Source organism: Helicoverpa armigera, chromosome 17, assembly GCF_030705265.1.
Source record: "Helicoverpa armigera isolate CAAS_96S chromosome 17, ASM3070526v1, whole genome shotgun sequence".
Taxonomy (NCBI): Eukaryota; Metazoa; Arthropoda; class Insecta; order Lepidoptera; family Noctuidae; genus Helicoverpa; species Helicoverpa armigera.
The window spans coordinates 6678543-6704274 of record NC_087136.1 but is presented as its reverse complement, the minus strand read 5'-3'; the positions used below and the strand labels follow the sequence as shown (position 1 = coordinate 6704274).

The following is a 25732-nucleotide window of genomic DNA, read 5'->3' as shown; positions in this document are numbered from 1 at the left end:
CAAAGGGTAATAAATCCGACCGTTACGCTCGTTTTATGAGCTCTAAAACGAACACAATAGAGCAGAAATTAGCTCGCGTGGTTTTGACGTTAAGGCGTAACGTTACAAAGCCAATCTTGATGTTCAAATATTTGTCTATGCTTGTTTGGTTTGTAAGTGCGAATGGTGTTTAGATGTTTACCGAGCCGCTGAACTTGTGTGAGTTGTGAGTCGAGCGGGCTTCTAATATTACTAATAAACAGTTGACAGTTGACATCGATCCACTTCTCGGGAGTTTTCTCCAGTGGACGAGGTCGACGTTAATATAAATCACCAAACTCTCATTTCAATTTCGTATTCGAGCAGAATTCATTCAGCCGTTTCGGAATTCGAAATTCGAATCCAATAAAAAGAAAATACTCTCCGAAGCGTACAGCAGGTAGACGTGGGCAGACGTATTCAATAATTTGAAATAAGAACACGTATTTCTTTTTATATCCGTTTAAACGCATTCTGTTTAGTTTTGTTTTTGTGAGCGGCTGGTGGATGCGGGCCTTTCATCCGGAGCCTCTACACAATACTGCCACTCAAAAACTGTTCATTGTATTTTAATTTGACCTTTTCGGCGATAATTTATGGGAATCTTTTTTTTGTCGAGGGGAACGTTTACTCAGTCTATTATTGCCGAGGATTATTTCAGTTTCTTTTGTGATCGATTTGTAGGTTGGATCGAAGTTGAGACTATTAGTATCGAAGGGTACATTTAATACTTACCGTGGGAAAAAACGGTACAGCATTTTATAAATAGTTTCAAATTGATATTGACTACTTACTATAAAACCGTATTATCTACCTTATGATTAGAAGCCACATCAAACCCAATAAATAGCTCATAATTAAGTCCCTACGTGCAATATTAATGCGATTGCTTAAAGCTCGCTGGGACTGAGCCGAGAATGGTATTTAATTTTACCGATATTACATACTCAAATTATTTTAACATGAAATAATACAAAATTTACGATAGGTCAGACGACCGATTGGCATGTTATACAATTTTATTACACGAAAGTGTTTAATTTAATCCGTAGTCGTAATGTTATTTTATATGGTGATTTAATCGTAGCTATAAAACACTTTACGTATAACGAGGTGTCAGGTTTGTCGGGCAGCGAGAGAGAGGCGGATTACCGCGATAACTCCGATATGGCCGAATAAAACAAATAATTAAAACGACGACGCTCCGTCACTTATTGACGCAGATAATATTATGTCCGGTTCGAGTAAAGGCTCGCGCACACTTGTTGAGTGTGTAGCTGTATTACGGATTTTGTTGAGCGCCTGATAAGCGGGTGTGGACGGCTAATGGGCTAACAGGGCTACCCCTGTAAATAATGATTAAGTAAGTCCTACGTATTAGTCAAAATGTTTTTATTAGGACTTTATTTCTTACCTTATTTTCTATCAAAATTTGAAGTTACAAAAAGATACTGATTAATAGAGCCGCTAAGTGCTAATCTAATATTTTTTTATAAATAAAAAAGTGTAAATAAATCTAAGACAGCCACGTGACAAATGACGTTAAGCTGAGTGCACATTAGCCGAAGAGGTTTTTTACTTCTTGCTTGAATGCAGATCAATAAGGTTGAAGTGTCGGAGCATTCTGACGCGAGGACGGTACGTCGTCGAGTGCCGTCGTGTAGCCGAGCCACACGCGAGCTCTCACACTGCTACTGTCGATATCGTTTTGTTTTTGCCTCCAAACATACGTTGTGTTAGCTCGTAACTTTAAACTCTTTTTTGTTTTGTGATTCAACGATATGAACATGGATAAGTAATTGCTTGTGTCGATTTACATCTTCCCGTATGCCTGTGTGGCTTTCATTCCTTTTTTTATTAAACCATTTCTTTGCTCACTGTAAAGCAATTAAGAGAAACATAATAGGTCTCTATTTTTTTGCTCAAGTCCGATTCTTTAGCTAGATTGCTAGACGACAATCTCGGTTATAAATAGTGTTGTAAATAAGCACGAATTGCGGTGGAGGAATTAACTTAGAATGTTGCGAACAGTGCCTAGACGTTGCGGTTAGGTTATCCACGATGTTACCTATTACGTTATTAAGTGCGATCAGCCATTAGGCGGAGCGTGAGACGGCGGCGCGACCGCAAGCCGTCTCCCCGGTGGTTACATTCACTAAATTCCCGGCCACATTTTTCCCGAGCCCGATTGTCCGCAGCTCCATTTACAACGTCTACACGCCGCGCCAGTTCCTTTTACGCTTTTATTTACGCTCCTTTTATTATTTTTAAAGTCCGTTTGTTCCTCGCGCCGGCACCGAGCGGCGGTTATTTATTTTTTGCCGTCGGCCTCCCGGCGACCGTGTGTTGTTGTGTCCCTCGCTTTATTTTTATTTTCGTGCTTCTTATTATGGAGTTAGTTTTTTTTCTTTATTATTACGTGCTCGCGTGTTCGCGTTACTTTATTTTTGTGTTAAGAGGCGAGCGGTCGACGTTGTTTATTTTTTTTTATTAATCGAGGCTCACACCGAATTATGGTCATTAAAGGATAATTTGTATTATGGTAATTTGGGATGCGTGTAATTTTTGTTTCGTGATAGGAATGTTTTTGTGCTGAGAGTGAGATTGATGAGCTACGTAGTATGCTCCTAATATTTAAGCCGTTGCGTGTTCAGTAAACGTTTGTAAATGGTCATTTAGAGCATTTCACGTTTTAAGAAATCTTTATTGTGACGGAAGATGGTGGAGTTTACTTGTAAGTCATTAATTGTGTGTTTTTGTTCTCAGGGTCCCCCACAACCCGGCCAACCCATCAAGTTCACGGTGGGAGAATCCTGTGATAGGATCAAAGAAGAATTTAACTTTCTGCAAGCCCAATATCACAAGTAAGTATTTTATTAAAACAGCCTTACACTAAAATAGGTGAGGCTGGGTCAAGACACGCAAATAATTACAAGTTCTTAGAACTTAGTTCACTAACCTCATTCGGATTAAAGTTGAATATGTTAATAATCTCCATAAAAGATCTAAAATAGTATCAAGAGAATCGCTTGGGGTTGTAGGATTTACTACAACAAAAATAAAACAAGTAAAGTGGGATCATCCGGTATCCCCTGTCAACGAGGATGGAGAGAATCAACCCTTACCTGGTTGCCCTTTGAGAACACCCTTATCGGGCTTTTTGCGACTAACCATTGTCGACGAACAAAAAAACCTTACAATGACGTTTATTTACCTACAAGGCGTTTTTAAGTTTACAGATGAAAACTTTATAGGAAATTATTTTATTGAAGTCCTGGGCCCTGGGAAACGGGTTAGATTTTAACGCACATTGTTCTATAATAACTGACAGAAGAAAAAATATACTAGTCTGTTTGGTACCCTACGGGGTTGTCGGTCTGTCTACCTATACCTATCTGACACCTAAGGTATTTTAAAAAATATATATTTTAAGTAGGTAGTATCCTACTGTGAAATAATTTAAATTGGCTTTCAAACAACCTTTTTCAGTTAACAGAAAATTTGCTAGTTTTTTGTACAATAGGTATTGTTAAGCAATATGTAAATGTATGTTCGTCGAACTTACCTATTACCGTACCTACTTTACTACTAAGTTATTATGTTATAAAACTCTTATCGGGTCGTTTTCAGTGATCGTTAAGTATGTAGGTAATAATCTAGAATTGAAATTGAACAGTGTAGTTAAGCGACGATAAAAACTATAACCATAACAGGTCTGACCCACTATGCATGCGATAACAGCTATAAAACAAGCTGTTCGCTTATATTTCTTATCTTAATAATGTTACAAGCTCTCCTTAAATAGAACGTCGAGTGTTAGATTACTGAGTACACTCCAGTATTTGCGTTAATAAGTTTACAAGACTTCAATGTATGACGTCCCATTCGATTCATGGCTTTGACCTATTTCGTGGCGGTTATCGCTGACCGTCAGGATGTACCAAACTGATTGTTACTTGCTGATTAATACGCCAGAAAGCTCCCAAGTAACCCATTTCGGAACTAAATACACGAAATTACATGTCAATGACTTGAACCCTCCATAACATGGACTCTTTTGTTTCAGTTTAAAATTAGAATGCGAGAAGCTGGCTAGTGAAAAAATTGAAATACAAAGGCATTATGTTATGGTAAGTTAAAAATAAATATTTTTTATTTCCTTCATCGACGTCAGATGATAATAATATCCTACAAAAAATATAGTCAAAACGAAGCCAACAATACACCATGACATTATGGACAAATTCAAATCCGTATAAAAACTAACGCCACGGGCTTCAAACATATGTCATATTAATACTGCTACATAGTTTAATTTAAAGGGACATCTAATTTAACAGCTAAATAGAGATGTTTATCACAATTATCACATGTAACATTTGTTATGGCGTGTGAAATCAATAAATGTGTTCCTTTGTTCGCCGCCCGCATGTCACACTGACATGTTTTCTATTTGATTGGCTCCAATGCACCCTCCTATTAAGATAATTGTCCCTATAAAGAACTATTAAACAATGACTGGACTGTTTGTTTGTACATATTAAAGAATGAATATTTCAAATGTTTAGTGAGTGTAAGAGAATATGATAGTAAAGATATTGTAACATCGTCGTATCAATCACAGCGCCAACCGAGCTGTCAGAAGCGTGCGTAGGCAAACGTATTAGTGGCCAGTTCAAGAGCAGACAATATATTTCAAACGAACAGATATATTTTGGCATGCCTTAATCCCCGCATGTTCGCTCCATCCAGATATGAATCACGATTAAGTGTTGCCAAATCGCTCGCAATTTATTTTAATACGCTCGAGAGGAAATTTTCGCGAGAATTTTTATGTGTCGGAAACACTTCTGGCCGACGTCCAAACTGTGCCAGTGCGGATGTTTAGTCACTCGACTCCTATAATTTGAGGAAGCTAATCTGTGCCAAAACCGTACCGTGTCACTGCTCGGCCGTTACGTTTACTCGCATAAATTGTAATCGATTAAACTAAAGCGTGTTATTTATGTTTCAGTACTATGAAATGTCCTACGGCCTCAATGTGGAAATGCATAAACAGGTATGTACTCTCATGTTCTTTAAATCATGTATTATGTTTAACGTAAGTCAGCGTGTAAATTTGTTTAAAAAATAATGTTTCCACTTTCTGAAAGCAGATGTTAAATATGGTTAAAAATAAAACAGTACAAAAGAAAGTTGAAGGGGGAAAATATGGCTATATTTTAACAACAGTGGTCGGGCGAATTGGCGCACGGGGAAATGTTGTAAAAGCAAAAAAAACGTGTTATTGCGCTGCGCCTGTTTGTTGGATAAACGTTGTTTGACAGCGAGCCCGCGGGCGCCCCCCCCGGGGGTGGGGCGCTCCGCCTGGTCAAGCCACTTTGTTGACATTTCGGTTTTTAATTTGCACCTAGCGTTGTTTTAATTGCTAAATTAGTTTTATTATTCCCTTGTCATAGAATAATCTTATGCAAATCGATTATTATCTTCGTTTAATATTGCGGCGTTTGAATTCAATACGACACATTATTATCGAAATATTATGGAGAAGGGAGCAAAAGTTGTGCAGGCTCCCCCTAATGCGCGTGACTAAAGCGCAGAAACTATATCTATGAATTAGACGCTTAGTAGAATTCACAAAAAGGGGCTCTAATAGGGTTGGCAAACACACTTAATACTAACCTATATATTTTTTAAATATTAAAGCTACACTTAATACCAACCTACTTATTATTTGAAAGTAGGTATTCGGTTGATAGCAGTAATTGTCATCGATTTCCGATTGCAATTTGAGTACCTAACTAACATAACGTTTGATTACTTGAAATGTGTTCAAGGAGCTCGGTGCTTAATTGAAAAATTACTGCGACTAAAATACACGGTGTTTGAATTGATTGGATAATAAAAGCTTATTAATTTTTACGCTGCTGTTGATTTAAAAGAAAAACAATTAACCATACAACATGTATAAAATGTAAGCGTGTAAATATTTGAATGTGAGTTGGTATGACAACCCTGACCAGTGCGCGTAACAATAGCTATCGTAACAAATAGGTTCGTATATCTGGGGTGCCTCGGCGAGGGTGCCGTGGGGGCTTCATGGTAATCTGTTGATTTTACGCTCGCCAGCTTGTCTCGAACCCCGCTTTTATTAATATCACCCTGTATTTTAACACGTACTGTAAAAGGAATCACAATCAATTTACTACACGGAAAGCTACGTGGCTAATAAGAAACACTCATTCGTTTCACACAATTAATATTCACACGTGGATTTTTAAATGAACAAGACAGGTGTATGCTCGTACACGCTACAGTTCTTTATTAATTTTCATTTTGAGGACAAAACAATTATCGAAAGAAGGTTTTTGTTGATTATGAATTTATGATGCAGGAACTTACTGCACCTTGTTATTAAATATCTATGATATGATATGGTCAAGGGAAATATTAGATAGTGGTATTCATATCAAAGATATTAAGGTTGACAAGGTTTATGATTTGTTTGATAAACTCTCGGACAATGGGTCCGAACCCTGAACCTCGAAATGTTAAGCCGTCGGCGGTGAGTGATATTTGTTTAGGTTCTGGCAAACTAGCAAACGAGGGGTGATTACGAAGGGTCGTATTGTTTGCCGGCGCGGCGGACAGATGGCGGCCTCCATCCACTAGTTCAATGCTTGAATGCGCTATTTAGCGTGCAGTGCCGCGCTTCATTGTAATGGATTATTACATTAGCACTTAAACACGCTCAGCCAACCGACAACCAGAAATGCACCCCGCCGACTTTGTTAAGCTTTTATGTGTTGCATGCGAGCGTAATAGAATAACAACTAATGTTTTTACTGTTTTATTTGCTATCGTGCTTGTTTTTTTTTCTTTACTCCGAGCGACTGTCGCCTCGGGTAAACACTTAATAAAAGTAGGTATAAATTAACTCTAATCGCTGAAACTTGTTCGCGGTTTGAGCTTTTCCTTTAATTAACTGCGACACAATACTTCGACTGACAAAACGCTGTTAGTATCGATACAAGTGTAACTCTTATTGTGAGTGTAAGTTAATGATATCGTGCGTCAATAAGGTCTGTTTTGTCGCATCGGAACAGCGTTTCCCGCGCGTCGTGACCGAGTCGCACTCGCCGGCGTGACCGCGACTAACGCGCGTTTTCCGCTCTTTCTGACGACGACTAATTGCTTAGATTTTCTTTTGTTAGTCGCGGGGCCGGACCGTAGTGAGACCGTGCCGAATCACACCTACTTACGCCGTGAATTGATTGTTTCGTCTTTGTGTGGCAGTATCGACACGGAGACTTATTGTTCTGTGCTTCGAGCTATTATTCACGCCCGGACTGACTTTCACGCTGCCGATTATGGCAACGGTTTCCTTACTCAGAATCGACTAGCGACGTAGATCCTTCACCATCCAAACTGTACTCATAATTCTAGATAAGTATGTGTCGTAATGTAGATAACGGGTAGTTGAAGAGCGAATTCATACGGTGGAGTGATTTCATGAAGTGTCACGAATGTGGAGAGAGACAATAGTGAATAGGGTCGGTGTGCGCGGCGCGGCGGGATGTCGATAAAATACTTTGTCGAGGTTTACGAGCGTCGACAGTCGACACCCCTGCGGGCTGCTCGTCGAGTTGCCACCCTCCGACACACGCTCCGTGCTCGCTTGTTTTGATATATCAATGGCGAGAACTCGTTGCTTTGCAACAATGAGCCTTTACATCATGCACAGATTTTCGATATGTTGTTAGTCGATTTTTATTTTATTTTGGCGTTACCGTTTTACGTAAATATTGTTGCTTTCCCTTTTATCGCGTTTTCATATTTAAGTACTTTGTCAAAAATTGCTCTGTAATAAAATCTCGATTTTATAATCGAAATTCTTAATTTATATTAAGAACTAGCTTTTGCCCGCGACTTCGTCTGCGTGAGCAATATAGAATTTCCAATTTCGTTTATTTAATCGTTCATTGCTCAACCCCCGTAGGTGATAGCGTGATAATATATAGCCTATGTGTTGAACCGGCCCCCATATAATAGTCATGCAAAATATGATTTAAATCCATGCAGTACTTTTTAAGTTTATCCGGGACAAACATACAGACAAACAGATAAACAGACATACAGACAAAAATTCTAAAAACTACATATTTGGGTTCAGAATCGATTATGGATCACCCCCCAAGTATTCTTTAAGAAAAATATTCAATGTACAGTTTTGACTTTCCTATCATTTTATTATATGTATAGATACCTATAGATTTACCTCCTACCCAATCTAACATCGCTAAACCCCAGGGGAAATACTTATTAAATCGAAATACTTAGTCATCTCATAGAAAACTGTGGGAAAACTCAATTAAAATTGTACACAAATGCACAACATATTTCATGTGTGTAAAATTGCACACATCAAAACAATTTATCTGTCGAATCAGTTAAAACTCGTTTTATCACCAAAGCATTCTAGCGAAAAATCCATTTGAATAGTTTCGAAAGCTGTACGTGTCCGTATAATTTAATAATCTCCGGGTTATTGCGATTCCATCCATTCCATGGCGCTGGGGGAGGACGATGCGCTCCAAGCGCTCGCACCGCTCACACCGCTCAAATTTATTCATGCGCGGCCCCAAGGATTGTTTGCTCTTGCATTAGGGCGCCCGCACACCCGCGCAATCACTCTCATTGATAAAAACACTGCACGTGCCCCATCAGCTTACCTACTGTTTACTATAATAACCAGGGGTGGGATATCTAGGATAGCGGCTCTTTATCCCTCTTTGTTATCCAGATACTTATTAGGGTATCGTTGCATTTTTGAGTTATAAAAGAGGATTTGATTTTGGTATTTTAGGATATCAATTATTTATCTGATCATTTAGGGGTAGTCTGACCACCTGATGTTTTCGAGTATGAACTTTATTCAAATAAAATTAAACTAATGATGACATAAAGCGAAAACATAACGTTAACATATTATGATGAAATGTAACACCTATTAATATTACTCAACATCCTGTTAGTGAATTCACGAGAGGCGTAACATAATTAAACGTAAAGTATAAACAATAGTAAGGAGCTCGAGGCGCGCGGCGTGCCTTATCAAATTATAGCCGTTGAGTGTTCACATCAACATGCAGGTAGTCGTTAAGGGTCCCCGCATAATGGGAGCGCTATCTCGTACATCTACAGGCGGATACAGCGCTGTGAATTGTCTAAACGAACGCAACAACTCACAATGAACGCTTGGGCGCGCTCGCGCCGCGTCGCCCCCTCGCTTTAAAAGCGAAATTATCTCTCCATCTACAGGGTGCGTCGCGCGGCAGATGGCGCTTGCAATAAAACCACTAAACGCGATATCGCCGCTGCCCCTCCGTCCGCTTTATTATTTGATCGGGGAGCCAAATTAAAGGATTTGCTGTAACCCCTCGCCTGCGACCCTCGCCCGCCAACAATCACCTCTGTATTAAGTCTAATTGTGTTTTCAAATTCGACCCCTATAATACCGAGGGACGTGATATTCCGAACCATGTGAAAAAATAGGGCGTACTCACCCTTGGTGCATTATTAAATTTGCTTCTACCATACAGTACAGCGTGTTCCGTTATAATAACGTTCCATTTATCCAAAATTGGCTAATTTAGTAAAACTTGTGTTCGTGAGCATATTGAGTTATTCCATGTTATAAGCCCATGAACGCTCGTGACTAATAAACATAGTTTTATGGTCGGGCTAAACCACGCAATAAAACAACGTAATAATATGTAAGTGTTCACAATTAGTCAACGCTGGCTGCGTTATCTTCTTGAATCACATGACATATGTGTGGTTTTTTTTCACCCTTTTCCTTAAAGAAAATTGGCATCATTACTAAGCAATTGAGTTAAACACATTCAATATTTAATTTAATTGTGTGTAAAGCAGTCAAGGCAGTAAACATGGAGCAGGTAAAGCACTGTAGTAGATTTAGCTAGAAACCGGTGAGCTTCCAGTAGGTACACATTTAACGTAATTCCAGTTGGCAGCTAAGTATTTCTACTCGTTTATTTATCGGCTCTCGGCGAAGCGCCGGCGTCAAACTAATTACACCGAATACGAGCCGTGCACTACGGACCACCTTAATTGCACTGATTGAGACACGGATATTGATTTGGAAACAGTTTGCGTGGACGCCGCCGAGGTGCCAAGGTGCCGACTCTTGCACGGGAATCTGACACTCGGCTGTGCTCGGGCTCGCTCGGTGGTGGTCGGGCGTGAAACGGCCCTCATGAATAATGGACGCCTTGTTCGCTCCTTGAGTTTCATTTAAAACAGACGATTTCTATTCGACTCGTAAACTACACGCCTATGACTCACTCATTTCCCATTCAATGTAATAACCCGTAAAACTGCATCCCTAGCGTTGTAAGAATTTTAAGTGGCGGTCTTTTTACTTAGCATACTAAATAAAATGTTTGAGAATTTACATAGGTTAGGTATGTGCGTGCATAAGTAATGCGGTGGGGCAGTCGTTGCGTTATTCACATAGATTGTATCATTAAATCTCGCTTACATTATCATGAAAACGGTAACAGTTGTAGGGCGGCGGGTGCGCGTACTCTATTCAAATACAGTGAAACAATGCAAACAAGGCGAAGGGGTAACAAACACGGGGGTGGCGACCCTCGCGGCTATTGACGACTGGAGCCCTCGCAATCTGACAGCTCCCCACAATACACTTGCTGGATTTGTGTTTAAGTGCACTTTATTAGTGTTGCTGACTGATGCCATTATCAAATTATATTATACTCCATATTGATCAAGTTTTTTTTTATAAATGAAAGTCAACATAAAAGGGATTGTACACGTAAGAAGTTGTTGATATCGTAGCAATTTTATTTTAATATCAGTAAGTGATACACTATCAAAATGCTCAATTCTTTTCTATGGGACAGGCGGCCCGGGCCCAGTATTGCGACGATAAAAAGGCTGAGGATAATAAAGCTTGTATTGAAATAAATCTACACAATTAATGCGAGACTTATTCCTTAACAGCCAGAGATTAATAAACACCAGGCGTAGTTTTTTAGCGTAGCGTTTAAGTAGCAATTTATAAATAGTTATACTACCCTGTCATAACATACTACACTCATGAATGACGACCGGATGGAACTCCCTTACACAGCCATATCATAACAGTTATTGCGAGTGACGCTAGCTAGATAAAATAAAACATTTTGAAGGGCCCGCTATTGAAATTTACGACGCTATCAAAGGAACTCGAGCGCTGTTATTAACAACTCGTGGTCAAACGACGCTTCTAATGATCCCCTTTATTTAAGGCTTTTTATGAATATTTAACAACAGGATATATGGAGTAATTGCACAGGCAACTTGTTGAATTATAAATAAGAATCCGTCTAATAGTTGAACATTACTCACTCCACTGTCCGATGGAGCAGAAGCCTTTAATAACGTATTTAACATTCACAAAATACGCATGTTGTAATATGCATTATACAGCATAATAGCTACTGAATAATTAAAGGTTTAAGTATAAATGCGATTCGAATTAATGTGTGCAAAATGACTTATTAACCTCTCACCTTAACTGTAGTTAATGCATAACTTAACTGGAAATTCATGTCCAATTCAAATGAATATTTATAATTATTGTGACAGGTAAATATTTCCAATGTATTTACGTACCGGTATAAATTATGAAATCATGATCAGCAAATATATTTATTGAAGACTGTCAAATCACTATTCATGTAGTACCTACTTATTTAATGCAGTCGCGAATAAGTCTGTTAGTTCAATTATTTTAGCGTTTGCAGCCCCAATATTTTTATTAAACTTTGGTTATTTTTTTAAGTTTCACGTGCTTCCCATGATCATGTATCTGGCTTCGCACAGTCCAAACAAAGCCTTGATGGTCCCCTCATCCACTTCACGTAGATTTTAACGAAAGCTGATTGTCATTCCAAACCAATCTAATCTAAAATCTACGGCACTATAAACACAGTTGTTTTTCGATGACATTTAGGAATCGTGACTCCTTCAGTAGTAAATAAAATACAGACAGTATTAATGTGCTGAGCAGTAGGCAAGCAGTAAGCACTCGATGGTTTTGTACCGGTGAGAAATATTCTCCAGTCGAGTGGAGAGATCATTATCAGAAGGGAGACGACCAGACGCTTTGATGAATACCAACGTCAATGAAACTAGAAACGCAATGTTGTTTTTGAAGTTATAAGTTGTGTGTATAAAATATTTTTACTTGTCTATGCAGTACTTGCTAACTTACATAGGTACAGGCTCTGAAAAAGATACCTACATAACTGAGAAAATGAGTTATGCAATCGATTACCATGTCTAAACACACAATAATTATACTCTATAAATAGTCTCTAGTCCAAAGAACACCACTTGACCTCAACATTCATAGTTAACTGTCTTCCAAACGAGCTCAAACGGTTATTTACTAATTAGCAAATGATCGGCCGTTTACATGGCGTTAGGCTTGGTAGAACACGGCTCCAAATTATTCCGAGCTCGCACGTGTTTGTGCAGGCCGTGTCTACATTCATGTACCACAATACCAAGGAATTTTACTATACATAGATACCTACGTACCTAACTACGGTAGGCAATGGAAATTGAAAACATTCGACACATTTTTCACCCAACATTTCTGTTAGATTTAACTTAAATTGGTGTAACAGTTTATGAAATGAAAATATTGAAATATATTGTCGAATTTATGTTTCACCTTGTTTGTTGGAACTGTAATAAATGTAGTTTATTGAATAAAAATACTAGTAGGTATTTCAACAACATTTAATTTAAATATACACCTTGTGTTTGTTGAATTCAATGTTTTGATTATGAATACTGAATTTACTAGCAGGGGTAGTACATCCTATTATAATATACTTTTTAAATTGTGTACCAACCGGCTTAAAATTTTTTCAAGTATGCTAACGTTGTGCCAATGTGTCCACTAAATATTGTAATGAAGTAAAACCATGAAGCATTTAGTAGGGCGCGGAGATCAAGCTTCGAGCCAGGTCTTGCTCGCAGGGGCGCGGGGGTGTGAGGCGCGCGGGGCGGGTGCGGCTGCGGTTAGCCGCGCCGCTGCGGCGTGCGGTCGCTAGCACGCAGCCCGCACTCGCTCCCTTCAGCCGCATCCACTCAAATATACTACCATGTTTTGTTTTATATTTTTCTTTCAAATTGATCATTTGACTACATGGCCTTCCATTTTACTGTGTCTTATAACTTGGACTCTTTATCTCTCTGACTAATTTTGAAGTAATCTGTACCTAGGTTCTACGATGTTATTTACCCTGTATTCTGGTCCAACAACGATTTTCTCGCGCGACCTCTCCGAAACGGTCCGTACAACAGGAAACCATAAAATATTTAAGCATCGTATCATAAATATTTTATTGTAGCCATTATTTCCAAGTAATCATTAAATAAGTTTGTTTATTCAAATGTTGGAATTAAAATGAGCTACAACAACTAAAATGCACATTGTAGTCATACCTACTACCTTTACAATAATTGGACTTTTGCGAGCATGTGCTAATCGAGTTCGTGTCACTAAATTATGAAGCCTTTACCTTTGACAATAATAATATGAAACAATGTTTAAAACTTTTACAAAGACATTCCAAACTTCAAGTGAAGGAATGCCGTGTAGGTTGTAAGTTCCCAAGAAACGTGAACTTGGCAAGCGGGCTTGGTAAGTCGCCACTTAACGCATCCAACAAATTAAACAGTATTCGTAGACCGCGGCCCGACAGACGCTCCACGCTCACAATAAGCATCGGGCTCGCAAACACGCCGGGTAAACACCGCCTGTGTAAACTGGCAAACTCCATCCCCCGCGCCCAGTCCGCCGCGGCCTGCGACTACGCACAAATACTTGCTAACTATATTAAATATTTAACATTACGTATACTCTGCATGTACCACCACATTGCTGAACTCTCGACCGCTGTTCTTGCTTCTTTTAGTTCCGATGCCATGTCTAGATAACAGAACACAGTACTTACTTGAAAGCATTCAGTAAATCTTTCGAGTACTTATTGTTCATGGAATCTTTGTTCTACGTTCTTTGATCACGAATATTGCTGAGTTGTGTGCCGTGGCCGTGTCGTGTCGCATGGCAATAGCAAGAATTGCCAGTGAGTCGGCGACTCGCCAGTCGGCACAACGAGACAGCAAACAGTACAGTGCAAACGTTCTCCGTAAATAAGCAAGCTTCCATCGCAACTGGACGCCCGGCGAACTACACTCCACATAACCATATACGACCTACAATAAACGTTGTCCGTGTACAATATAACCAACTAACTGTGCGACATATTCTATCTGTAACTCTGTTGTTTACGTGCATTATAACGCCGGATTTACACGCTAAGTCTGTTGATGTCACCCGATTATTTCGACCCTTGAATTATGACTTTTCAAGTTTTTACGAAGGCGATTAGTTCGCAGAGACTGACTGATACCTGCATATCTCTTCCGATATCGAGTGTTTATCACAATTTAACACAGTCCTTATCTAAAACTTTTATCGCCTACTTTTCTGATCACACAAAAATAATACAGATACGTTACCTACACACAGTTTATCGTGGAACCGTCCGTAATCAGTCCAATCAATTTTAGTTCAAAATCCGTGATAACTCGTTATCATGTCTGAACAAAAGCAAGACAGCTCAGTATAAAAATCATACGAGATAATACCGACCAGATAAAGCTTTAATGATAACCATCGAGTTTTTAGGATGATGTTATCGACGTTATGTATTAATGTTGTTATTCAGAACAAGCAGCTGATATGAAGCGTTCTAATAATCCGCGATAGCGCGCCAGCAATCAACGTTGCGAAACTAAAAATAATAATAATAGGCGCGCGTCGAACCGAAAATAATTTGATGGCAACACGAAATTATTCAGACAATCGGTGTTAGCGGCGCGTGTACACGACATGGAGCGCGGCGCGGAGGCTCCGTTGCACATTGCATAAATTAGGAGTGTATTAACAGCGCTAATTACAGTGCTGTAGCGCTACCGAATACACTAGTATTTGCGTAGCAGCGAGCGCCATTGTGTTCACTACAAGGTGCGGAACACATAAGGCGCCGGAAGTGCGGACTCATTACTGCGCCGCCGCTCGTTATGCCCACAAAAAAGCTCAGTGTGCAGCGCAATGATTGATTCGTCTATCTATACAAACCGCTTGTGAAACTATCTAGCGTCTACAAATTGGTCAATTCATGTGCGTCGAGAAACTTGTTTGTGTTTCTTTATTATCACGTAAGCGCTTGTGCGGTTTCACCTCGCTCGCTGCGAATCAACTATGATGTAGTGCCTTCTCGACGATTGTTTGCTTAAAACTTTTGCCTCGCGATTGCATTTACACAACAATGCTTCTTTCACTTAAATAAATATCTGAATGCCTTGTTTTTAAAATGTCAAGTAACGTACACGTTTATAAGCGCTCTTATAAAAAGTGCCGAGTTAAAAAGGCTTCACGCTTTGCCGAGAGGTAAGATACACAAAGGGCAATAAACGTTTGGCGTGGACCTAAACAAACAAGGGTAGCTAGGAAGCTGGCTCTTTGTTTGGCGAGAAACATACGAGTCAACAGAGCGCTCACGCTTGCCTGCCCGCCTGTTATGAAACAGTGTCGCGGCTCTTGTGATATGTCCACGCTAATCTGTCAATCAGAGTCGCTCGGACGCGCCACCATTGCATTCTACTAATTTATAACTGCGACTGAATGAATTTGACCGTGATGGCTTAAGGCCACTTCGTCCGCCTCTCTAAATATTACGTTTGATTACACATCAGCAATTCCGCTGTGTTTTTAGCTGATGATAATTAATAGTAGACTTTGATAAGAACTATTATCCACTACTGGATACCATATTTATTAAACAAAAAGATGTTAATCTATATTTAATAAACTAGTCATGTAAAATGCTAGGTATATCAGATAAGTACCTAATAGATATAATATATTTAAGTGTCGAGCATAATACGAACACATAACGAACGCCGACAAGAATATTGTAGTATTTATTTATGACCGGAGCAAGGAGGTTTAAATTGACAGGTGGTGTGTAGTGGTGCGTAGCCGGCTCTTGATCGCGCAATTACAATCTGATTACGAGGTGACACCGGAGCCCGAGCGGCTCGATACCGAGATAACGACGTGTCCCGCACTACACACCCACTCGACGGCTCTCCAATCAACTTGTTCTTGCCAAGTAATTATATCCATTTGTTTATAATGAATATTAATGACGCGCCTTCCCGGCCGACGATTCTGTTTATTATAAGTATCGACGCTCGAGTAGCAATTATTTTAAGTAAAGGCAATTATTTTGTCGTTCCCGAGCACTTCAGTCAACTGCGTAAATAATTGAACCGTGTTTAATATTTTAGGTGCAATACGTCCAACCCCTAAATCCCCCGTTTGTTGTAGTACAAAGTCGCGTATAAGTTCACAATTTACAGAGCACAATAACAGCACTAAGTAGGTAATTAGAAAGCTAACGAGAAGCGGCGACAGCGGTTGGCAGTGTGCATTATCGATGTGCCAGCCACTAATGTTCCACGGCAGGCTATGTTTAAACAATTATTGCTCCGCGAATGCGATACGAATCGATGATAATGTTGGCCTCTGTCTGCTGCAATAATAGCCCATTTATCGACTTGACTGCCATTTCGCCGGGGGAATTATTTATTGCGGGGCCATAAGAGCGATGTCGCTTTCAATACAATAGCCTGCCTTTTCGATTGGCAACTGTTTTGTTTAATAAAGTGGAAACTTGGCGAGAGCACCGCAAGCAAGATAAGCAGAACGCAGCGTGCATACATAATTCATAAAAGAGTCGGGAGGCATTAATGAAGGCCGAAACCTCAGTGGAAGTGCCGCCTCGGTTCAGTTTATTCCGTAGAACACAATCGCAGCAAAAGTTCATCGTCGACATGCTCCCGCAGGCATTTAAGGAAAATCCATCATGCGTTGTTCCGTAAAGCATTTACTAGCCCTATACTTACTGGTAAAATAAATTCAAATGAAACGTATTTTATGACATTATTTATTCCTATTTATTATACTTAGTTTAGCTCTTGATAATGATAGTTTTATGACGTCACCTTATGTCGAACCGTATGCAACGTATATCGTAGGACACAGTTCTTGAGACATTATGTAGATGACATTGGTTAGTATTCACGTGGTCGCCAGGCCGGTCACGACGTACGCAGCGTGAGCGTGAGCGTACGAGCATTCAAGGGAGACAATAAATTGCGGCGTGGAACCGCGACCCGCATTCAGGTCACAGCCGCTCATGCACCGTGCACTCATGTGCCATATTCCGTTGTATTGTGTCCCAAGGAATCCTGATGTTCCTACCACACCTGAATTCTAATCACTCACTGGCGACTGTCTTCTAACCAAAATTATAAACATAAAAACTCCTCACAACTGTATTTCATTCTTCATGCATGTCATGCAGTCATTAAAATACCTCTCTCATCTGAATTTTAATTCGCCATCTAATGAATAATGATTCATTCATTTCGGAGATATTTTTCGTCGCTGGTATTTATAAGGTAATTTATTTTAGTTTCCAAATCAATTCGTGACGAAATTAACGAATCGATTTAACATTTAAATGTGTTTATTAATTTAAATCTCTGAATTCTTATTGCCTAACGCTTTTATGAGACTTAAATATCGCGAATTTCGAAAATCGACAAGTTTGTGTGTGAATATATTTGATAGCCATCTATAAAACGCTTTAATGAATTGACACGCTTTTATACTGTTTTAAAATGTGATTGAAATAAATTGAAGCGTTGTTTGCGGAGTGCTATAAATAATAGTGAAACAAATGGAGCACCATTGGCAAGATGCGGCCGCAGATTAAAAGCTTCACCGACTAAACCACGTGAAAATCGCGCAAAAAGAGGAGTCACCCGCGGCATTAGCGGATGAGTGTCGGAGCCATTAGTGCACCTCCTCCGCCGCCCACCCTCCGCCCGCTCACCCCGAAACCCAACGTTCCTCTTTTATTTCTCGCGCGGGGATGAACTCCTTAATGACAAACCGTACTATATCTTTTGTGGAGAGCTCGCAAAAGTACGTATTTTGTGGCCCTTTTGTACGCCCGCTTTTTATTCCTCCGTTCGTACTCGTAGCTACTGTTGTAGAGTTATACGAGGTGCAGATGGGACGGGATTGTTCGCCTCGTAACGACAATAAGAAAAACTGCTTTAATCTGAAACCCTTTGTCGATATTTTGCGCTCAATGGTGCTATTCTCTGATTGAATTTCGACATAGCGATACGTAGGAATGCGTTGAACTCACGCTACGCCCCCGTTCAACTATGAGAACAATATGCTAGACAAGCAATCTCGCATAAGTATTTGACGAGTGCACGAAATTCTAAATTGCATAGTGATTGCTTTGTGTTTAGATTTAAAGTGAGTCCAACCACACATCTTCAAATTACACTAAGAAAATTATGTTCCTTTACGTAAATAAATGTAAATGGTCAGATTTTGCTTGCTTCCGTTATTTTCTTGTAACTTATTTAACTGCTCCGAGTTCTAATATTTATGTAACACTTTCACTTTTATGATCAAATTAACAATTAGGTAACTCATTCTAGTGAAATATCTTCACACGTCTGGAATTACAATTAATTACTCGGGTAATTATGAATTCATAGAGTTCTCACTGTCTGCCGTCGTTTGCGAAGTCACAGTCATCTGAATCATACGGCTAAGGAATGTTCGAGTTGCCGAGAAACAAACATGTTTCTAACTCTCACTACAATTCTCTGCAATTCACGGTACGTTAATAAAAAAAATCGACGCTGTGGGAGTACAAAGTCGTTTAGCATAAAAAGCGTTAAATTTAGAGGCAGTATTTTCAGTTTAGTAGTAAATTTTCACAATAACCTGGTGGTACAGGCGGCGAATGAAAATGTAATTTGCGGTAATTCGGCGCGTTGGTCGGTGGCGCGGTGATGCCGCGGGCGAGTGCGGCGCGGCTGCGGCGCGGCGGTCGCCAATGTCAACATCATACCTATCGAACGTTGACAATTTTTTTATTAGTAACCGCAACATTACTTGAAACTCAGTTCCGTGACTGTAAAAGGTTATCGAAGCTGACATTATTCGTATATCTAACAATGACAATAATTTATTGTAAACTTTCTTGAACCGGGAACGCTTATTAAATAGTAACGATAAACAAATCTTTGTTTGATACAAATTCAAGGAAATGTTTGTGGTATATAGGTACCGTATGTTACCTTTGTATCATACATAGGTAGATGAATCGAAGGTAATAGGGAAATCACTCAGTGATTAGCACATCACTAAAGTAAAATTTGCATTACGCACTATATTCAAATAGTTGCACGACTCACGAAGTTTCATGTTTATCTAGTAAATGGAGGAACCTTGTAGTTTTCTTACTTCTAAAAATATCGCCAGCCTTGTTGATTTAAAATATTTATTTATTTAACATCCCATAAAAATCGTATCCAAATATTTATTAAAGTAATTCGTTTTCAGTTTGCATTAAAAATAATAGACTTGTTGAAGGAAACCAGCGTTCTTAATTAAAACAAAAATAGTGCATGATTAATTTTGTTTGCTGAACCTCGCGTCGGAAGAGAGTGTAGAAGATATATTTTGGCGTTACAACAAAAAGGTATTGGTTAACACATAAATAGTGAGCACAAAAAACAAATATGTGTGGTGTGTGGAGTAAATTCGCGCCGAGCTCGGACGCGACAAACAGTCCATTTAGCGAGGCGGAATGAAAGTACAATTTGCGGTGAACGCTGCGGTCGCCGCGCGCCCTCGCTGCCTCGCTGCCTCGCGCACGCTGCACAACACCACCATACGATTAAATACCTACTACGGCTTACTGTAACACAGCAACTGCTCAAATGTGCTGTATCAACAGTTTTATAATGCTTGCACGTTTTGCCATTCACGCACGAAACGCTGAACCAATAACCAAAATTACAAGTCTATGTTTGGCCTTCTGCCATAAATATTCAATTAGAAAGTCAGTCAAGGGAGAAAACAATAACCTACTTATAAAATTAATAGGGGAAACTTTAAGAGACAATGAGACAAGTAAAGATGACGATGATTAAAAAAGGTTAAGTTTGATTGTTCTTTCAAAGTAATGTCACCATTTTATAAACGTAAGGAAAGATACACCTTACAAACAAGGTATTTATTTATTCAAAACATTCAAGGTAGTGCATTTAAGTGATCGATAACCAATCAATAGCACACGTGCGACGAACGATAATTTAAAATGTATCACTGGTTACTAGATGTTACATTTAAGTTACTTAGAAATACAATATACGAGTGAAATCTTACCGCACCGAATCACGGACAATATTTTAATAAGTTCACGAAATAATTACTTGTTATTTAAGTGATATCATAAAGATGTTTGATGAGGAGTCTACATTAAGTATTTTGTGTCAAATCCATGTGGCCCATTCTGTTACCGTAACTGGGAAAGATAGAATATCTGCTGTACCATACCACCCTGTGTAATATCTGCTGTGTATTTATTTCTGATATATTGATTGTACCAGCTTAATCATTACTTCCTCTAGTTCAATGAAAAGATGTGTATCAATAAGATAACTATAGGTAATTCGTGCTACGTGCGTTTTTCCACAACGACTCACTTCCAGGAACTAGGCAAAGAACAAAAACATCGCATGACTTATTGCGGTAAGCAGCGGGAACACGCCTTCTTGTGATAATCCTGAATTACTAATATTACATTGAAGTTTTTATTACCTATGTTAATCGCTAGGATTAATCGTTCCGCCCGATCTCTAATTACAAGCAATTCTTGTAATTGTAGTTTCATTGAGACTGAACAACTTGTTAAAATAAAAAATCTGTCTACACAAATGCTTAGTAATGGTCTAGTTATTGTCTTCGACGAGAAAAAAACTACTGTAAATAAATATGTCTTTGTTGTTTTGAATTTAGAAACTTGGCATGTGTCCTAAAAATGTGTGTAGCCATGCAATTATGGTATGAGCATTGTGTTTAGACGAGTGGGCAGCTCTGCGGCAGTAATGGAGCATCCGTCGTGCTCAGACAATATCGTAATTTAACACTCCGCCAGACATGGCCGCGTAAATGTCAATGATTACATCTACATTTAATTACGTTGCGGATCTTCTTACTTATTAACAATGCAGCGTATATGCAGAACTTTTTAAAACCATGATCTAAATATTGAACATGTTTAATTCACTTAACAACTTTACAGTTGACTGATAATGTCAGAATAAAAATAAACCGCCGAAACAACTTCATTGTTTACACGAGCCGACAAGGGCCGATATAATAATACACTTAATTATGTTAATTCGTCGTCGATTCACTGTGAATCTGCGAATAAAATTAATGTGCATTTAAACGGAAAATACGAACAAAGCCAATAAATACTGCGGGCTCGGTAACGCGGCGATTTATCATTTCATACCGCGCCTCGCCGCGCCGCGCCGCGTCGTGTCTGCTTGTTTATCGTGTTAATTTTATTTGTTGCTTCCCGCTCGGCTTATCAACTAATTATAAATGTTATTATTGAATATAATCTGCTTCGGAATGTGGAAACATTTTTGGTCGTGTATTTGTATGTAAGTAGCAATCACCAGCTAGCCGACCGTTGTTTCGTTTATAGCCAACTTTATGTTAACTTTAATGTTGATTTTATTCAGAAAAGTATATTGGTGAACATTAATTATTATTCATATTAACGTGTGTGATATCGGTGTTCGATCGTGATGATATTGTAATTTCGTCACGATGACCTTACGTTGTGTTTACAGATGATTGTTAAACATGAATTGATAACTAAGTGTGTGTGTTATGTTGCAGACGGAGATAGCGAAAAGATTGAACGCGATAATAGCGCAGATCCTGCCGTTCCTGTCGCAGGAGCATCAGCAGCAGGTGGCGTCGGCCGTGGAGCGCGCGAAACAGGTCACTATGACAGAACTTAATGCCATTATTGGGGTGAGTACTCATTGCCTGCTCGCATTTTGTTAACACTACTAACAACATGTGGCGCTCATCATCGTCGTTCATAACTATACGTAACAAATGAGCTTGGGTTCATCGCATCACATCGCCGGGGCATGTACAATTTGTAAGACTGCGTTGTGTGCTGAATTTTCGTTGTAACACGACCACTTAACGTGTTTCAAGACATTAAAGCTTAATAATAAATATTATAACAGTTTTTTTAGGATTTTGGCATGCCATACTAAATAAGAATCTTAATGTATAACATATTTATGATTCATGAGAACTACCAGCTATTTACTTCAGAATTTACCGCACCATGTATAAAATTCCGAGTAACGAAATTAATTTCCTGAGCGTAGGTAATATTTCAGGCGAGACCGATTTGAACAACACGTGTCTTGTTTGTACAGCAGTGGGCCGTTGTAAATGTGGCGTGGAATGTTTAGCTGCCGGCTCCCGATGTGCCAGCGGCGAGTGTGAGTGTGGCATCTGTCCAAACATTCGCGACTCCGACCTGTCATTGCTTAGTTATTCGCTTGTTGCACGCACACTAAATGCTGGGAAGGTCGATGTTATTATAATAGCCGTGCATAAATCACACCTTTCGGTTAAAATATCATATTTTACACGCTTCTCATCCGTTGACTCATCTCCAAACATAATCGGTTTTCACAGAAACGAGCCTCCTGTGTAAGACATGCTTTATTGAAACAACAAACGTTAATATTCCAATTATCGTTCTCGACTAACTCGCAGGCATGGCCAAAATGTTATTGTTCAGAAGCTCAACTAAAATTCCCGTTCGGAACAAGCGGTACTTACGTGTAAAGTAAGTTTATTCTCCAAAAGCACGGCTTTCAACAGGTCGAAAGTTCGACGGTCGTTAATTAAACGATCTAAGCCGCGCAAGACGAGTTGGCCGCCATCCAACTACGAGGTATTGATGAAATTGCTACAAACTGCTACCATAATGTATAAAATTATTTTATTAAACTGACGGCCGCCACGTTCACAGCGAATTAGCATGTTTATATAATTTCAAGCGGCCATTTGTCATCGGCGTGGGCGAGACACGTAGAATATTGCTACCGACAGTGTCCAAGAGTAATGACAACTACATATTATTAGCTTTTACTTCAATTTGCATACGCGGTGTTAACAACGGCTCCCGAGCTGTGAATTAGTGTCTGTCCTCAAATAGCGGCTCTAACTAATTTCACACACTCTAATTGTATTTCTTAGTTATAGTAAGTGTCGTGAGGACTTCATTGCCGTCTATTATTTCAATAGGCTTATTCGTAGTCAGGTGCCAAGTCGTTAGTGTGACCTATTCTCCGTATGTGTTAACGTTTGGCGTTCGAAAACTGTGAATAGATGGACCGCGACTAAAATAAATCACTTTAAAGATAATGAGGGCGAAAATAAAGTGGTGGAAGTCACTCGTCGCTCGTCTGTCTGCGGCCGATAGAGAGTTGCGGATGGAACGCGCTGGCCCGCAGCCAACTCGATCACACGACGTGCCCACTGTGGCCGCCGACCGACGCTCAACTTAATATCACGTAAACTGAGAGACGCCAAAAAATTATCTACATTAATACCTGAGATTATAACGTTTGGCTAACCACCAAATATTTTGTTTACAAATAATCTATCGTGACGCGCGTAACTGCTCCAATTAATGAATTAGTCGCATATTAACGTGTGACATATGATATGTTTTGTTGGCTTATGTTATTGCCATACGTATCAAGTTTCTGTGTCATCGCGTTCCGCTTCACGCGCTTATCACGTAGGTGAATCATTGCCTTCTCCGCCCCGTGCGACACTCCTCTCAGTGTCTACGATCGGAAAACAGCCATCGGATAGAAGAAAATACCTTAAGCGGTCCAAGTATTTGCGGAAGGTTCGTCGCCCCCCAGCCGTGAGGATTTACAAATTTACAATCGACAAATGTAGGTACTACTTTCGCAGGAAATACGAAAAGTTTATAAATGAATAGGAATATGAGGGATAAGGTGGCGAAACGATTCAGCATTGTGTTTGAGCAATGTGCGTGAACTCGTCAATAAGCAGGGAGACGGCGACAGCGGTGGAGCGTCGTCGGTGCGTTATCGCCGGGTAAATCATTTCTCGTTCTGATTTTATTCCACGCCAGCGCCCGAGGGGTGGCGCCCGACCTCCGCAGGTAATAGCTTACAGATACGAAAACTCCCTCTCAAGCTCACCTAACATGACATGAATGTTCACATTGAAACAATATTCACGTAACTTGTGCAGATCGATAGCAACGTGCGACCTCGAGTCATAGATACGCGTTACGAATCCGTTACTAAATCTCATTCTTATATTTACGATCGACTCTGCCGAGGCCGTGATTGAAAAGCCGACGCAAGTATGCGAAATAAACAAGTGTATTATGCGTACAACATTTATGCAACATTATCTCGAGAGATAGATGTGCAAACACGAGCGCCGGAGCCGTGCAAATAGAGCGTATCTGTTTCCCCGTCGATGGCTTTATAAACAAGCGAGTCGTGAAAACATTTCTATCTAGTTTACGTTGGGTCTCGCGCCCTCTGATAAAAATTACGAAGAGAATAAATCGGGGCGAGAAGCGCGCCGGGGTCGGGCGGCGTCGGGGAAACATGAATTTGTCATTTTTTCACAGGCACGTTCGCGGGCGGGTGATAAATATTGCATTGCAGGCCCTCGACGTTTCTTGTGAGTCGCGCGACGCGTCCTCCCGGCGAGTCGCATTAACTTTTCCCCTGTCGTTTAGACGAAGCTCCTTGTTTTTCAACGCGGAAAAGTGAGTTAGGGCCCGTTCTGTCGACGCTTCCAATGAAATTATGTAATCAGTTTTACGACTCATCCGGCCCGCGAGTGACACGAGTTTTTCTTATTTTTATTTGGTATTCTTTTCTTTGAGAACTCGGAGGTTATTCCAAGTTACACGTTACTAATACCAGTCTGCCTCATAATAAGTCCTTACATAGATACATGAACAAGAGTACACAACAATTTGAACAACTGTTTATGTATTCCATTTTTGGCTGGTGTATATCCTTAATGTTACAACATATCATGTATTTAGGTATAATATATGTAATTAGAAGCAATTATGTTGAAAGTGTAACACGTGTCGGCGTCGCGTGTCGACCCGCCTCGAGGCTTCCTGCCTAATGGTGCGTGAGCCCCTCGCCGCCCCTCCCGCGCCAGTCGCGATAAACTACCCCTTTATACCGTGCCGTGGCTGCTGACGTGTGCACCTACACATATGACACAACACCTGCATACCATTACGAACAGTTACATGTAAGAACCCAATCAAGTTTATTTTGTATGCCGTGTTGATGTCACGCTCTTGTCCTTACACAGGCACTTAGCATGAGAAACATTGCTATGTCGCAAATTTTACGACCTTTTAATGTACGAATGTGTGAAGTAACGTAAATTTTGTTACGTCGTTGTACTGCCAAGCCAATACATAGTTGTCACATACCCTTCTTATTTTTCTCGACACGTCCATTAGAATGGCATTTAATGGCCACCATTGGAAGATTAGAATGTGGTTACAGCTTTGAATTTGTATTG

At 39.8% G+C, this 25732-nt stretch overlaps 1 protein-coding gene across 1 annotated transcript in view; it reads left to right on the top strand.

Annotated features, from left to right (window-relative positions):
- Nucleotides 1-25732, top strand: part of LOC110384216 (protein groucho) — a 51714-nt gene that overhangs the window by 3285 nt on the left and 22697 nt on the right. The window contains 4 exon segments of the mRNA XM_021345399.3: nt 2785-2882; nt 4085-4148; nt 5033-5077; nt 21989-22126. Of these exon segments, the coding sequence (XP_021201074.2) occupies nt 2785-2882; nt 4085-4148; nt 5033-5077; nt 21989-22126 (345 nt within the window).